Consider the following 17281-nt stretch of genomic DNA (forward strand, 5'->3'; position numbering starts at 1 on the left):
GCAAGCTGCAGCAAGGGAAAGGAGGCGCACTTAGGAGTTATTAGGACCAAGGAAAGGTCACCCACAGATGAGTGATGCCTTAGGCAAACTCCTCAATTAGGTTCACAACATAACCAATAACGAACAATTTCAATTCACTCACGCATCTCTATGGAGCAGAATATGGAACACAGCCTCACGGATGGGGACGGTGCTCCAAATGGGTACCCGCGGTTTTTCTAGTCTAATTTAATGAACTAAATAGACAATTTATTTCCTTATTTTTTTATTTATTCTAGTTCATTTAGTTACACTAGAAAAGAACTGCGGGTATTTAATTGGAGGGCTATCCCATCCTTGCACACCCTTGCCATTTGTCAACTTTCCAACCACGATCGCTATAGTGTTCCCAACTTCCCATTATACCATATACGCTATAATCAGCACCAGCATGCACATATAGTAGTTTTCCTATTCCTCTGACAAAATACAATAAAAATAATATATTTTCTACCATATCCATCTAGCTTACTCAGAACAAGAATATGTTTCCAAATTTTGCAGAAGTGCATTTCTTCTATATTGCAATTAGTCAAAAGGCAAAAAAAGGGGAAGAAACGAAGCAAAAATATGAGAGGCAAGAGAGCTCTCCTTTGCATTCTTATTTTGAATATTTGTTAAAACTCTAACCATGTCGGTATAACCATTGGAGTGTTCGGGCTGAAATAATTGGTGCTTTATCCTTTTATTTGACTATAGTACTATCATTCTAGAATAAGTGAATAATAAATTGGAATATTTTTATAAATAAGAAAAAAATTATTCGATTCTCTAACAACCACACCCATGTTTCGAAAATCTCCACTGAAATATTATGATATGACTTGTTGCATAAAAACTTCATGGAAAAATGATGTAACAAAGAACGTATAGAGGTGGAAAATAATTCAAAACACTCATCAAGATTAGTACAGCATACATTCTCAGCAATTAGCAATACAAATGCAATAGAAAACTCTCGGAAAATGCCTAGGTGGTCCTTGTTACATTTTCCTAACAACCAATAAAATTGATATCTTTATGTTCATAGTCATAATCCAAAAAAAACTGTAGAATAATCCTTCTCTCCATGATTATTAAACTGTCACATTAATCACTCAGCCAACCACGTTTCTGTTTTAGTTACTCAAAAAATGCCTCAAACATGCAAATAGCTGTCAAATGCAATTGTTTTATTTAAACACACTCGTCAGGATTAAAACTCAAGACCTCTGGCGTGTACTACGTATATTGAGTCGCATGCAACGGTGAATTCAACTTAAAGCTGAAAATGGGAAATATGAGCAATTCACTTACTTCAACATGGATGTCTTATTGGGCATTCACCAAGTCATGAAAACTAAAGATTGTCGTCACTTTTTTTTTTGACAGTAGGCATCCACCAAATTAAACTGAATTTCGTAATTTACATCGAAATTTTCAGTAAGGTTCACAGTCAAATAAAAGAGAGCCAGTACACATATGTTTATTGCCAAGGTGTGTGACAAAATATCACAGCGCGCATCAGTACACTCAGTGATAACCTCTCTTCTAGTGCCATTATTAAAAGGCAAACATCATCTCTGATTTGTAGCGCCGGTTTGGCAGGCCCCTACAGTGGCTCACCAGCCGCACCTACAGTGCCTGGGAGTGTACATGCGCAAGAAATACAACATCTTATTTCTAGCTTGTGCTATTGGCGGTACTGTATGACGATACGACCATACGTAGGTAAGCACACATACGTAACTTGTAGGCTCAAGCTCATACATAGGTAAACACACATACGTAACTTGTAGGCCCAAGCTTGCCTTCACACCTTGAACATGAGGGGAAGGTTAAAATTACTCAAGTGAACCTTCTCCCACCTGTGCCTGTTTGCCGCTGGCAGTTGAAGTACATCGCAGCCACAGGCTTGCCGAGGTTGAAACGGCGTGCAAAATTGCGCAAGTTGAAGTTTTGACGCACTTGCGGTGCAAACACCGTGCCCCGCCCCAGTTGCTGGTAGAGCACCAAGACAATACGGTGGATGCCCATGGTGGGGCTTGGGTTCTCATATGGTATGAGCTCTCGGCCTGCCATTTCATTCAAAAGAAATCATGAGAAACACAATCTTTGTGGCGTTTCATTCTATTTTATACTAGTAGTAACTTTACTTTGTTTCTATTTGTAGGTAACATCAGTGTATTCCAAGCTACTAACAAAACACTAAATTAATGTCCATGCTCTTTAACTGCTGTTATATATAAGAGCAATCAATATATATTCCAGTTAAATGTCCATGCTTTTTTACTTTGGATTTGGTTAGGCAAACCACACAAGTTACATATTCCAGTTTAATTTTAACATCTGTATAAGAGCAATAAAAAGATGTGTTCTCCATTAATTTTAATAATTTTATAAATATAACATGGCACTTTTTGCCTTGTTTTGGAATTGCCTTCACCTTAAATATACCAAGTCACACTGTCCTACATATATATATATATATATATATATATATATCTTGAGAAAGGAATAATTTTAATAATTTTATTAGTTACATATATGACTTGAGAAAGGGGGGAGAGAGAGAGAGAGAGAGAGAGAGAGAGAGATTTTTCTTGCAAAAGGCTCCACTCAAGTCATATGTAGGACAGTGTGACAAAGGAGAGTAAACTAAATAAAATACATACGTTTTTAGAAAAGTTCAATTTACTAATAAAAAAACTAGAGCTGGCTATAATGCTAAAACACAGAATGAATGTTTTGTAAGATAACATATAAAACATCTAGTTCCTTTGCAATAATATTTCCGTTTAATTGGTAGTGCAAATATTATTTATGTGATAGACTATGGATAAAAAATCTTACATTTGCATATGTTGAAGCATATACAATTACAGAAAATTATAAAATACCTATATATGTGCCCAATATGTTTACTCTTTTCACCTATATAACTAAGCGCGGTGGGAGAGCCAGAAATGTGGATAATTGGCCAGCCTTTTCACATATCTAAGTTCAATCAAGTTGAAAAAAATCAATGGAAGTTACACTTAGGGGAGAGGGTTTGGCCGCCCCTTCCCTCCACCATTGACTAATTAAGCACATGTATCCTATTTTATTTTCATCATAAAAATATGTTGCATCTAGATGGATAATGTTGTTGCAAAGGGGATATAAAGTCACATAATAGACAAGAAAGTAAAAAGTACCCTTGTAAATTTATATATGAATGTAAAAGTTCACTAACAAATGGCGAGATACGGATCTAAAATATAAAAACATGGACACAAATGGGATACAAGTTAGCCAAATAGCAAATTCTGATCCTTTGCAATATTTTCGCTTAATTGATACAAATATTGTACTATATGATTGAAAGTCTTAATTAGAATGTGCTTATAAGTGTTCACTTCCTTTAATAATATTTTTCTATATAAATCAGGAAGATGCAAACATATATATGACTAAATCTAATTAAATTACTTTCATTGACCAGAATCAAACCGATAGAAAACATAAACATTGCATTACACTAAACTATCAAAAAAGGAATTCTTTTGTTTAGGTTTTAAGAGGAGGGGGCTACATATTTTGCAGAGTCATATAGAAGATATGCACTACACATATACTAATATATTAATAACTTACCAAAAAATACTAACAATGACAAGACTTTGCATTGGCACATTAGCATTAACATTCTACAAGTATTTCTTTATATATATGAATCTTTATATGGAAAAGAGTAAGGGCCTCTTTGGCACATCCTCATGCGGTTTTGGGCTTCTCCACCTTTTTGGCACTATAGCACAAGCTTCTAGGAGCCAGTGATCAAAGCTAAAAAAATATGGCTTCACCAACTCCATGTTGTTTTTTAGGATGCTATAAATTGTATCAGTTCTATGCTACACTAGTTGTACAGAGTGACTGGTGCAGCCGAAGTAGGAGAGCCCTCCAAAAGGGGCCCTAACGTTACACACAATGCAAGGGGCATGACTAAGTTCTAGGGAACTTTTAGGATGTGAGGTTTTGCAAAGGAGGGATATTATAATGCATATATATACAATGCAAGTTGTTGATGCTCACCAAAGCTATCATCAGTTGATGCTGGGATGTCGGTCACCATCCTATCAAAAGATAAGGCAGTGAGATTAATTTTCAGTTCTGCAGAACGGTATATGCAGTTGATCAAATAGTATTATGTGCAAGAACTATAACTTACCAATGCAAGTATTCCCGTAGGGTAGGGTTGCTGGGATTAGGCGCATCAGGATCCACCATAACCTAATATATTTACATTAACACAAGCACATGGTCAACATGTTAGGGAATTAAAATAAACCTGAGCATTTTGGGGCTGGGCTGTGATGAGAAATCCTGCATTTTTTTTGTTAGTGTCTCTCTCACTGTAAATGCTATTATTAGCATGAGCCAATCTATGTAGTCCACCGAGCTGGGCACGAGGAGACTGTTTTAGCTAGCCATCACGAACTTTGACAAGAGTTTGGAAAGTAGCTCCTGGGCATCAGTTGGTGCTGTTGTCCCTGGACTATAAGAGAAGTAGTCGACATCTTGGCCATATACATGGCCTACCACCAAATGGACTCGATCTCGGAGTAATGGCTTACTAGGGTATAGGCCACTCGAAAATCATCACCTCCAATCTCAACTCTAGGTTTCACCGACACCGCCGACGCCCGAAACTCCATCCCATCAAACACCGGTCTGCCATCATACATGACAGTTAGAGGCACTGAGCTAGTAAACGGGTCTAAGACATCCCCGATTATGTGTCCCCTCGTCAGAGAGTCATTAGCCATATGCTATATTTTAGTGTGAGAGAGTATGTGGTAGTAGGTTAGTAGCTAAGACCTACGAAAGCTATCAGGCCTTCCAATGGGCTTGAATAAATCACAAGGTCTTTGGGCTATTTATAGTGTCCTAGAAGATGCTCAAGAAGCTGTGCATACATGTGATTCTCGTTTTCAACACAGCCTCAGCACATTCTTATCTGCACCACTTTCCAAATGATGCTCTTCTACTTGTTTGACAGGATTTCAAACTTTGTTCATTAGCTATTTCTTATTGTTAGTCGTCCCCTGGAATCATATCTATCGAATCTTCCAGTGTTTTGCATGTTGGTGGTCCATGTCTTGCAGAAGAGAGGTCGACGACGAGGGAGACAAATACACTGTAACAGCTGGTTCTCGTGTCGATCAATTAGCTGCTTCAGTTTGGCTCCATACATTTAGACTGCATCTATGTATATACCTTTTTCTGAAAGTAATTGGCTGTTCATTTATTCATCCTAAGCCCAGCCCCAGTAACAGATTATTTGCCAAAGAAAAGTGTCTATAAAGCACCGGGTCAATACCCTCTTATTGTACGAGAGAAAATTATATGCATCTTATAGCTTCTTGATAAAATCGTACAGATGTAGCAAATATATATTTTATGTGATCATATATCCTAGTAAAGTCAACCTAGCAGTTAATGTAGAGAATTAGTAGATTCTTCCACAGGTACGGCATGAGCACATCTATTTAAGTGCCACATGCATGGCGTATATTTTCCATTTGTGGCTTCGCGAATACATAACTTGTCATGTTCCAAAAAAAAAACGAAAGTCATTTAACTAGTCTAAAGAGAACTGCTGAAAACATGTGTCGAGAGAGAATAATGTAGAAGGGTGTCGAGGGTGAAGTAGATCGATGTATTACGTTTTAACATATATATTATTCTTTTAATAACCCTAAAGGAGAACAGATGGAGGAATTCTAGAGAATCGAAATCCTATAGGAAATTTTCCTATGAACCCTTTTGGAGCAAAAGATTGAATTGCTACAAATCATACGAAATTCCTTCGGAATGACACTTGTTTTATAGTACTTTTGGAGGAATTTTATCAATAGGTTGAACCGTATGGAAAGTTTTCTTTCTATCATTCTCTCTTATACGTTTTATTCAAGTTTTATTTTATTCTATATAGATCGATATTATGGCAGTTTTAAAGACAACACCATGAAACTTCTCAGTGAGACTGAGCTTAGTGCAGATGTGATCGCCACTAATTTCTCTTGCTCGAAGAGTTGGTAACCAGAAAAATAAGATTTTACATACACCAAAATATTCTTGTGCAAGTCAATATCTAGCACAACGTAAATATTATGCTTCGCATAGCTAGGCTACATACTTCTATTTTCTTCAATTGCCAAAATTCTAATAAATTATTGGTTTATTTTGTTTTATGCTTTTCCTGTGAAGTTGAATAAATTATTGGTTTATTTTGTTTTTATGCTTTTCCTGTGAAGTTGAAAATGACATGACCTCACTAAAAGAGAACTGATGCAGTTCGATGCATGGTTAGCTCTTTTGCTCACGTTCTGTATTTCGTTTGGACACTGCTCGTAGTTGCTAAAGCTCAGTCTTGAGTGCTCCGGCCCACAGCTTTCCAGATCATCCATAGTGTGCAAGTGCACCCTAGCTAGAGATCTCTTCATATCTTACTGCAGCCTGCTGACTAGCATTGCATTCCCATGTTCTCATTCCACCAACTAATTCCACTCCCTTAGGTGCTGCTTGGTTCAATCATTTGTGGACGTGAATCGATCGCAATGTCTGTTTCAACACCGTACCAATAGGATCCGGTAGCAGGGTTATTAATCCCATGGTTCAGTATGTCGATTATGTCTTAATTGATCGGCAAACCGTTCCACTCCAGCCCATCCTGTTACCATGGCCTATCAACAATTCCCTTGTCGTTCCAGCGGCGGCGCCGGAAATTTTCCATTTGCGTTGACATTACTTTATGCAACCAAATAGTACCATAGAGAGAGAGGGAAAGAAAACAAGCATAAAGTAGTCAATCTACTACCACCTAAAATATTACTCTCTGCATTCCAAATTCTAAGTCATTTTAAAAATTTTGTAGACTTAAAGCATCTCAAATTTAACTAAAATTATAGAAAAAAATACAAAAATTTATGACATCAAATAAATTATACTATACAAATATAATTAATAAAGATTCTAATAATACTTATATTATTTTATGATATAAATTTAGTCAAACTTAAGATAGTTTGACTCTGTAAGATTGTTGGAACGCCTTATAAGGACGAAGGGAGTACTAATGTTATCGTCGGATGAAGTAGGCCTTTGTTTAGTTCGAGAAATATTTTTTGTATTTAGCTACCGTAGCACATTCATTTGTTATCCAACCATGAACTAATTATGTTCAGAAGATTTGTATCCCAAATTACAGATAAACTATACAATTAGTTATATTTTTTATCTATATTTAATGCTCTATGTATACATCCAAAGATTCGATATGACAAAAAATTTTAAAAAAATATAGAAACTAAACAAGGCCTTAAATCGTTTTGCCTCCTCGTTGCCCGGCTAACCAATCACGAGTCCAAGTCTGGTAGGTGTACCCACTACCCAATTAATCACTTTAACCTCTACGTGTCTTATTTGTTTGGCTGATAAATCATACCAGAAAATACTATTATCTGATTTATTATTAAAAAACATTAATAAATGGCTAACAAATTTGACTAATAAACTTATATAAACAGGCTGGTACACATTGCCTGGCTAACTAATCACAAGTAAAGTGTGACGTGCTCAACTGAGCTAGGCCAGCGCGGTGCTAGACGATAAGATCCTCATCTTCGCGCTTTTCTATCGACCAATAAGTATTTTTCTTTTTATAATAAATCAGCTAACGTCTCGAACCTCTCCCTCTCCGCCCGCACGAGCACCTCCTTCGCCGCGTCCGCGCTTTGTTGCGCCGCGTGTTCGACCCTCATTCATCTTGGCCAGCCGCGACCACGAAACCCGCACGCTGTCCATGAACGCTATCCACCGTCTCGTCCAAATCGCATTTATGGAGCTCCATTGCTTGCTACCCTCTGCTGTGCAAAACATCGTATACCTCATTTTCCCATGGAAATCAAAATCAGAAATACACTAGAAATACTACAAAAGCAATACACACATGAATTGTTCGTCTCTTGACCGAAAGGGTATGGGCTGGTATATAGTTGGCTATTGGGCTTAACGAAAGGATGCGCTGCTACTTTGGAGCCAGGAAGAGCAGCATCGCTGGGAGCCAGGAGGAATGGAGGATGCCATGGTACCAGTTTGCTAGGCCTTGTTTACTTCCACTTAAAAACCCAAAAATTTTTAAGATTCCTCATCACATCGAATCTTTAGACGCATGCATGGAGTATTAAATATAGACGAAAATAAAAACTAATTACACAGTTTGGTCAGAATTGACGAGACGAATCTTTTGAGTCTAGTTAGTTCATACTTGGACAATAATTACCACAAACAAACGAAAGTGCTACAGTGTCACGAAATTTTTCCCTTCGGAAACTAAACAAGGCCCTGATACGTTTAATTTGGTTGCCTTTTGCCCTTCTCCTATCCAAGAATATGTATTTTTTGCTATTGTATATGTTGTGATTTATGAATCCGTGATGTGTTTGTATTATTGTGTGAATTTATGAATGTATGAATATAATAGATGATGTTGTGCTGAACTAACCGGGGACGGAGATCCCCATGAGGAGGGATGGGGAAAAGATCTCCCTAGAGAACTTTCACGAGGACAGGGATGGGGAACTTACGGCCCCACGGAGACGGGGATAGAGAGTTATTTCTCAACGGGGAATTCTCTGTTGTCATCTTAAGTTAGGAAGACACCTTATAAAACAAAAATTATTGATGACATCACAAATATGTATGCTTCCATAAAAAATCACAAATATGTATGCTAATACCATAAAAATAACTTTTTAAGTGTACAAATATTTCTGAAAACCTAAATACATCCAAATGTGCGATCAACATTTAATTCGCATTTACAAATCCCTTCTTTTCAATATAATATTATTATAAGCATATCTATCTATACTTAAATTACATAGAATTATTTAGTACCCGTGCTACGAATGGACATAATTCTAGTTAACTAATATAGTGCCTGAAAGCTTCAATTCCTAGAGAATCTATGCTAGTCAAATTTTGTTAAATTTGATCAACTTCATAGAAAAAACATCAATATCTATAACATAAAATAAGTATCTTATAAAAATATATTCTATAATAAATCTAATGGTATTAATTTGGTATTATAAATTTTATCATTTTTTCTAGAAATTCGGTCAGAATTAATTTGACTTAAAGACAGCTTCCGAGGACGGAGGGAGTAACCTATATATATCCGGCTTTGTGCCTACGCACGTCATGTACTGGAATTATTCTTAGGGCACTCCCAATGCTAGAAACTACATATAGTTTCTATACCCATTAATTTCTATAGACACTATATATAGAAACTATGGTTCCAATGGATAGTTTCTATAGAATATTTTTATATCCAATCACATTCATTCTCTCTCCATTCTTAGTCAATCATATCACTTCATGTCTTGGATTTTGTGTAGACATGGTTTCTAACTTAGACCCAGTTTCTATGATTTTTACTCTCTCTCTTCAATAACTACATTGCCACATCAACAAAATACTTAGGTGGCACTGCAATTAATGTCTATAGAAACCACAATGGTTTATGCATCGAGAGTGCTCTTATGTATACCATTGTACATGTCAGTGCCATAAAGACTTGGCACAACCTCTTAATTTCCGCATCTATTTGTTGTCTGTTGGCATCCAAATTCCAACGCCGTTTATCATAAAAAAGAATAATTTCACCTCCACTACTAAATTTTAACTTCGCTCTTAGTCTTAGCTCAAGAAAGTCGTGGATAAAATGGAAGAGTTGAAACTCAAAATTTGCACATCTAAATAAATAAAACTTCTAATTTTCAAATTTGATGACGGGCTTCCACCTCAACGCTTTACAGCATATACTGAGGACGGGAATACAAATGCCAAAATTCTACACCTATATTTAACTAAAAAAACCCTCACATAGGAAGTATCAAAATATACAGGCCGAGGGCATTCATATGATTAAAAATTCAAAACTAAAAGATTCATTTTTAAATTTACATTTCTTTGAAACATTGAAAATTTGTCAAGCTAGTTATTCGTTTATGAATATCGAGGTATAACACATTTGACTTCTCTTTCCCTTTATGTTAGAGCAATTCAAAGAGCTTGACTATTCTTGTTGTGGAGACTATTTTAGAATTTGTATAGTAAAAAGTAGGCTCCAACAAATGTGCTATCTGGTTTTGTAAACTAGAAAGTTAGTTATCCCTTGATTTTTGGTGGTCATATATAGTCAAACATAAACACTGACTATCTAATTTTGTAAAATAGCAAAATTGTTGTGGCGTTCATCTTTTTTAAGAAGTTTTTTATTTTATAAAGTAGCTAAACAATGAAATTTAGCTACTAATTTTAGCCAAACTCTTAGAGTTGCTCTTAATTTCGGCCTTGTTTAGTTCACCCCGAAAACCAAAAAGTTTTCAAGATTCTCCGTCACATCAAATCTTGCGGCACATGCATGAAGCATTAAATATAGAAGAAAACAAAAATTAATTACACAGTTTGTCTGTAAATCGCGAGACGAATCTTTTAATCCTAGTTAGTCTATGATTAGATAATATTTGTCACAAACAAACAAAAGTGCTACAATAGCAAGTTCCAAAATATTTTCGCATCTAAACAAGGCCTTCATTGGTCAATCTAACCTGTCAAACTAATGGACGGAGCGACAAAAAGTATCAGATTCCAGCCCATATTGTGGCTTGACATAACACATATCCTTTTATGCTATTATTCCCTTTTTATTTTAAAGCCTGAGCTCTTTTCTAATTCTATCCCAGAAGAGAAAGACTGACGGAGACAGCAACAGCAACAGCAGCATGAGTTACAGACTCTTCTATCTGTTCAGCTATAAAGTGCTCGAATACACCTCTTTCTAAACATTTCATGGATATCAAAGCATTCATCTAACTAAATAATATTTTTTCTAATTACTTCTACCTTGTTCCGCTTGGGCCCGGCCTATTCAAGCCCAATCCCATGCCTGTCCATCAGTTCTCGTTTCATGGAGGTCCAACAAGGAGCAGACTGAACTCCCTCCAACAAGCTTCAGACAGATTATTTTGGGCTTTTAAAGAAAAAAAGTCTACATTACCTCCCTCAACTTTCACGAATGTCTATTTTTTCTGAACTCCAAAATCAGATAAAATATCTCTCTCAACTTTTAAAACCATTCACCCTACCTCCCTGGCTGTTATAAACAGTATAAAGTGGTTTGTCTTTTTTTATTTATTTCGACTAAATTTTTGAAAAATCATAGTAAAGCATAGAACACTCGTAAAATAGAAAATACAATTTTGTTAGACTCCACATAAGTAGATCTACACATTCAACATGTATGCTTTAGTATAAAGTTTTTGCTTTGACCTTAGATATATGTTTTTTTTGTAATTAATTGGAATAATTTATACTTGTAGTTTCTATGGACCAATTGTGATAAAACTTTTTTATGGTGGGCTAATTATTGTATGATTGAACTGTAGTAAAAATTTTATACTCACTGGATTAGCTTACTTATAGATTTATTTATATTTAACAAGCATAAACCTAAATAAAACCTATAACAAAGTTATACATGATCCTATGAAATGTTTTCATAAGCATACAATAATTATCCAACCATAAAATTTTTACCACAATTGGATCATATAAACTGTAGCTTGAATTATTCCATTTAATTATAGAAAAGCATAGGTCTAAAGATATAGCAATAACTTTGTACTAAAGTATATTATATTATATATTCACTATATAGATCTACTCATTTGCAGTCCGATAAAATTATATTTTTTTATTTATGGTTTTTTGTGATTTATTATGATTTTTCAAAGATTTAGTCAAAATAAATAAAAAAGAAAAATATAAAATTGCCTTCAAACCCGCTTATAGGCCAGAGAGGTAAGATAAATGATTTTAAAAGTTGAGGAGGTGTTATGTCTGGTTTTGAAGTTTAAGAAGAAAAAAAATGAACTTTTACAAAAGTTGAGTGAAGTAATGTGATTTTTTTTTTCTTTTTCGAAACGACACCAAGCAAGGCAACCCAGCCAAGCAGGCAGCTCCTAGGACCACATTCAAATAGGCTCTGAGGCCCCAAAGTAGCATCGAGGCCTGCTCTACTACGCCCACTAGCCCACAGGCAAATTTCTGCCGGACCTGCGTTTCTTCTCCTGCTCCCCCGCATGCGCTCTCTCTCGGGGCTCGTGGGTATAGATGTACAACGGGCCGGGCCGGCACGGCCCGCAGCCCGAGTGGGCCGTGCCGGCACGGCACGGGGCGGGCCACGTCGGGCCACGGGCCGACCGTGCCGGGCCACTACCGTGCTGCGGGCCGAGGGTGCGGCCCATGGTCCGGTCCGTGGGCCATTTTCCCGGGCCGTGCCGCCCGTTCAGCCCGGTACCTCGGGCCGGCCCACAGCCCGACAAGCATATCACAGGGCAGTCTCACAGCATATGAAAAAAACATGATACAATTTCATTTCAAAGAGAAAAAGCACAGAATCACAACAGAAAAAGCACAGAATCACAACAGAAGATGCAAAATGAGTTGTTTGTGCAATGCTGCCTCATTAAAAACCTTTCTAGGTAAACCCACCCTTGTGGGAGAAACCCTAGAAAGGAAAAGAGTACAGCCAGCTCAAAATTAATTCAAGTTTAAGTTCAGTGTTTCAAACATGTCAACAGACAACAGCTAGCCCTATTACATTAGCCAGCTCAGTGGCAACCAAAAGAACAAGTCCAGCAGCAGTGCGGCACTATCCTATCAGTTTGCTCTAACCAGTGCTATAGGAGGCTCTCCCGCTGCCGGTGCCGCTGCCATCAGGATCAGCAGGAGGATCACCAATCCATAGGTTCTTGAACAGTTCTTCCAAGTCCTTGTCCACCACTGTATGTTGTTCTTTCCTTGTAGCTTGGTCCCAGTCTTTGATGCAGGTGAGCATCTCCACATGCTCAGGCAAAAGGCGACGCCGGCGATCTTCAAGAATTCTACCTGTCAAGCTGAAACAGGACTCGGAAGACACTGTAGAAACAGGGACAGCCATGATATCTCGAGCAAGAATAGACAATATAGGATAGGTTTGCTTGTGATCACGCCACCAAAGCAATATGTCAAAGTTAGGATCAGCCCATGACACAGAATCACTGTCTAGGTAAGCTGTAAGCTCATTAACAGCAGATGTAGTAGATGGAGTAGATGATGAGGACTCAAAGATCCTTCCCCATCTGTTAGCAGCACCAGATGGAGGAAGCATGGACCTTTGAGCCCTAGCTGAACCTGTTCCATTCCCATATTTCTTCTGATACTTGCAAAACAACCTGGTCAGCTCAGATTTAACATCACTATAGTACAAACTGTAATTAACATTAAGTGCCTTACCAAGAAGTTCTAAGGCTCTTTGGAAGCCTTTCATCTTACCTCTAGGATCAAGAATCATTGCATATGAATAAAGCAAAGGAATTTTCTCCCAATACTTAAGAAATTTGGCCTTCATAGGCCTTGCAATTGGTCTAAAATGTTCATTGCTCTCAGCTTGTTGTAAATGCTCAGCAATTTCAAACATTTGGTGCAAAACAAGTGGAGCAGTAGGATAGTACACACCAGAAAGAATAACAGTGGAGTCATAGAACAATTGTAGGAATTTAAACATATGTTCAGCAACATACCAATGCACATTAGTCAACAACTCAGAGCCATAATTAGAGTTAATGAAAACAGTAAAGACTTCCTTGTAAGGTATCAAGTGCTTAAGCATCAAGAAAGTAGAATTCCATCTAACATCCATGTCCAGGCCAAACTTTCTGGGTGTGACACCTTTAGCAATACAAAAGTTCTTAAACAATGCAATCCTATGATTAGAAGAATTTAAAAAGTTCACAGCAGTTCTCAAGTCATCAAGCCAGTCTTTACAAACTTTCAAACCAGATTTGACAATAAGATTTATGATATGGCAGGCACACCTCTAATGCACAAGAAAGTAAGTGACATGGTTAGGATCAGCACGAGTAGGTGAAGGATAAGATCCCATATAACCAAACAAAACAGGGCCCAATATATCATAAGCTTTAGAATTAGCAGAGGCATTGTCTAGAGTAACAGCAAACACCTTATCAATCAAACCAAACTCATCAACAACATTAGAAATCCGATCAGCAATGTTTTCACCAGTGTGCGAACACTCAATCAATCTAAAACCAACTACCTTTTTTTCAAGCTCCCAATCTTTACTAACATAATGGCAAACAACAGAGATGTAGTCCTCCTTAGCATTACCAGCCCAGATATCAGATGTCAAAGAAACAGAAGATGCAGCAGGCAACAATGTTTTCATAATCATGTCACGTTGTTCATCAAACAACTTAGCCAGGTCTCTAGTTGTGGTCTGCCTACAAACAGGCTTATACAGAGGGTTGTGAGCACGCGTAATGTAATCAATCCAAGCCTGGGTAGCACCTATACCTAATGGAAGGTCCAGCCTAGCAATCAAACGACACAATTCAATACGAGCAACCATAGGATCATACTTCCAAGTACCTGAACCATTACCATTCAAAGCTAGCTTAGATTGTACCATATCAGCATGTTCTTTCTTTTTCATGCAAGATTTCATATGACGCCTCAAATGACCAGTGCCATTAGCAGATAAAGCAGAGTACTTAGCATTACAGTGTTTACAGACAGCACCAACACGGATCTTGTTCTCTTTTACCTCATCAAAGTACTCCCACACATCAGAGCGCTTACCAGACATACCAGGGGTGGGAGTGTCATCAGCATCGATATCAATGGGTGCATCGAGATCGATTCCCAAGGCAGCCGCATCCTCACGGATGTCGTCGTCGTCTTCGATCTCCAGATCATCGTCTGAGCAGCGGTCCATGTCCTCGCCGTCGACGGTGCCCGGACGCCGATCAACTGCATCCGAGCCCCGCGTTGCGAGGACAGCACCACGGCCGGACGAGCTGGGCGAGGAGGACGACCCACCCCGGCCTGCACCTCCAGCACCGCCCCTCGACGCCTTTCTTGGCGGCCTGGCCATGTCCACTTCAACTCCAGAGGAGGAAGAGGCGGCGTCAGGCACGAACCTGGCAAGAAGAAAATGAAAAACATCAGATCTGACGGGGACAGAGGAACGAGAGGAGCAAGAAACACTTACCTACGGCGGAGCCCGGTGCCGGAGACGGAGACCCCGAGTTGCAAAGATCGCCAGAGAGGGGAGAAGGGTCAGATCTGACGGGGACGGAGGAACGAGAGGGAAGAAGGAGTACTCACATGGCCGACAACGGATAGAACAGGAGAGTAAGGAGAAAGGACAGAGTCACAGAGGTCACCGCCTCACCGGAACGCCGGCGAGGTCACCAAATTTGACGGAGAGGCGAGGACGCGAGGTTAGGGTTATGGCGAGGAGAGCGAGACAGAGACTGGAGTGAGGAGTGCGGCGCCGGCGCGGGGGGGTGGGGGTGGGGAGGAAGTCACAGAGGTCACCGCCGCACCGGATCGTCGGCGGCGAGGTCACCAAATTTGACGGAGAGGCGAGGTTAGGGTTACGGCGAGTCGGCGAGGAGAGCGAGACAGAGAGGCGAGTGAGGAGTGCGGCGCGGGGTGGGGAGGCGAATGGATTAGGGTTTCGGCCGGTGTGGGGGGAAGGGGAGGCGGCCGGCTTATATTGCCGTAGTGCCGGGCCGCCACCGGGCCGCCTTCTCCACCGGGCCGGGCCGCCACCGTGCCGCGGGCTGACGCGACGGCCCATGGCCCGGTCCGGCAACGGGCCGTGCCGCCCGTGGCCCGCAAGCACCGGACCGGGCCGTGCCACGGACCGGGCCAAAAGGTCGGGCCACGGACCGGGCCAAAATTCACGGGCCAAATGTACATATATACTCGTGGGCTTCATTTCTAGTGGCGACGACCGCCGCCGCCCTAAGCTAGTAAAGCCAGGTGCCCACTATCCAGCTCTTCGTCGCGCCCTTCACCAGCTACGAGCACTCACCAGGTTTTCCCATCCATTTCTCTCCTTCTTGCTGTGCGAAAATGAGCACCCAAACCCTAAATGTGAGCTATTTGGCTATTTAGATTTGGATTTAATCTAATCATAAAAGTGTGTACTTGTATTATTATGCCTGCTAAGTTCAATTTTTTTGCAAAGATTATCAGCTGTATAAGGGTACACCCATGTCCTTTACTGGGTCTGCCCCTTTTACTGGGCAAAATCTAATGTGTTTTAGTGTGCGAAGTGTTTAGAGCTTACATGGACTCTGCTCACCAGAGCTTTCGTTTGATCGTACCTTAGGGAAATCAGCCTGATTTAGCATGATTGCTTCAGCCGTTTCTGCTGAATTCGGTAGTTTTTTTTTTCTTATATATATATAATTGTCGTCTAGAAATGCTCGTCTCATTAGGCTTGATGTCCTTAATTATTTATAGCCTGCGCGGGGTGGGGGGGAGTATAAATGCAGGTCACCATTATAGCTTTGGTATTTTCTGAGATCAGCTTCGAATATAATAAGGCCAGTGGATTTTGCCACTGTGATATTCTGAGTGCCTCTAAACTTCTTCAGATTCCTGTATGCATGTGGTATTTGATCATTAGATTCCAGTGAGTGGTTTTATGTTGGATGCCACACATACATTTTATTAGCTTTCATATATCTATATTTAACCCTCGTTGCACTATTTTTTTTCTTTCTGCTTTGCCACCATTGATATTGAGTTCCATGACATGTTTATTTGAACAAATAGTTTGTGCCGTTGTGCGATTTAAATCTGCTCAATCAGTTCGCTTTGATTCTGAAATGACCTCTTCCTTTTTTCTTTTTCTTTTTTATGATATCAACCTACTCTCGTGCAACATTAATTACAAATTCATACTATGGGACTTCGTAGCGCTTAAGATGGTCTCTGTATTTTTCATAGTGGTTGTTGCCAACTTGCTTTTCTAGCAGCCTGTAGCATTTTTTCAACTTGGTCAATTTGTGTAATTAAGTCAATTACAGCTAAGATGCGAAATTGGTTTGAAGTGAAGTTTTGCAAAGAACTTATATCTGGTGCAATATTTAAGTAAAAAAAAAAAAGAAGTGGCGACTGATGATTGACTGACCATTACACCTTGTAATATGCAGCCTTGAAAGTGGCTTGAAAATAAAAACTATAGATGTAAATTTTTTAGGCATTAATTGAATTTAGCAATGGAGAACATAAGAATAACTTACCTCGAACAGAAAGTTGAAGCTCGACATATTACAACTGAGATTGT

At 39.1% G+C, this 17281-nt stretch overlaps 1 protein-coding gene across 1 annotated transcript; it reads right to left on the bottom strand.

The window, feature by feature from the left end:
* LOC8061952 (protein FLOWERING LOCUS T) lies at positions 1480 to 4906 on the bottom strand. Its single transcript, XM_002438506.2, has 4 exons — positions 4635 to 4906; positions 4229 to 4290; positions 4093 to 4133; positions 1480 to 2093 (listed from the first exon to the last, which is right to left on the bottom strand). The coding sequence occupies exons 1-4, from the start codon at positions 4824 to 4826 to the stop codon at positions 1867 to 1869; spliced, it is 522 nt and encodes a 173-aa protein (XP_002438551.1). The 5' UTR covers positions 4827 to 4906; the 3' UTR covers positions 1480 to 1866.

This window comes from Sorghum bicolor, chromosome 10 (genome assembly GCF_000003195.3).
Source record: "Sorghum bicolor cultivar BTx623 chromosome 10, Sorghum_bicolor_NCBIv3, whole genome shotgun sequence".
NCBI lineage: Eukaryota > Viridiplantae > Streptophyta > Magnoliopsida > Poales > Poaceae > Sorghum > Sorghum bicolor.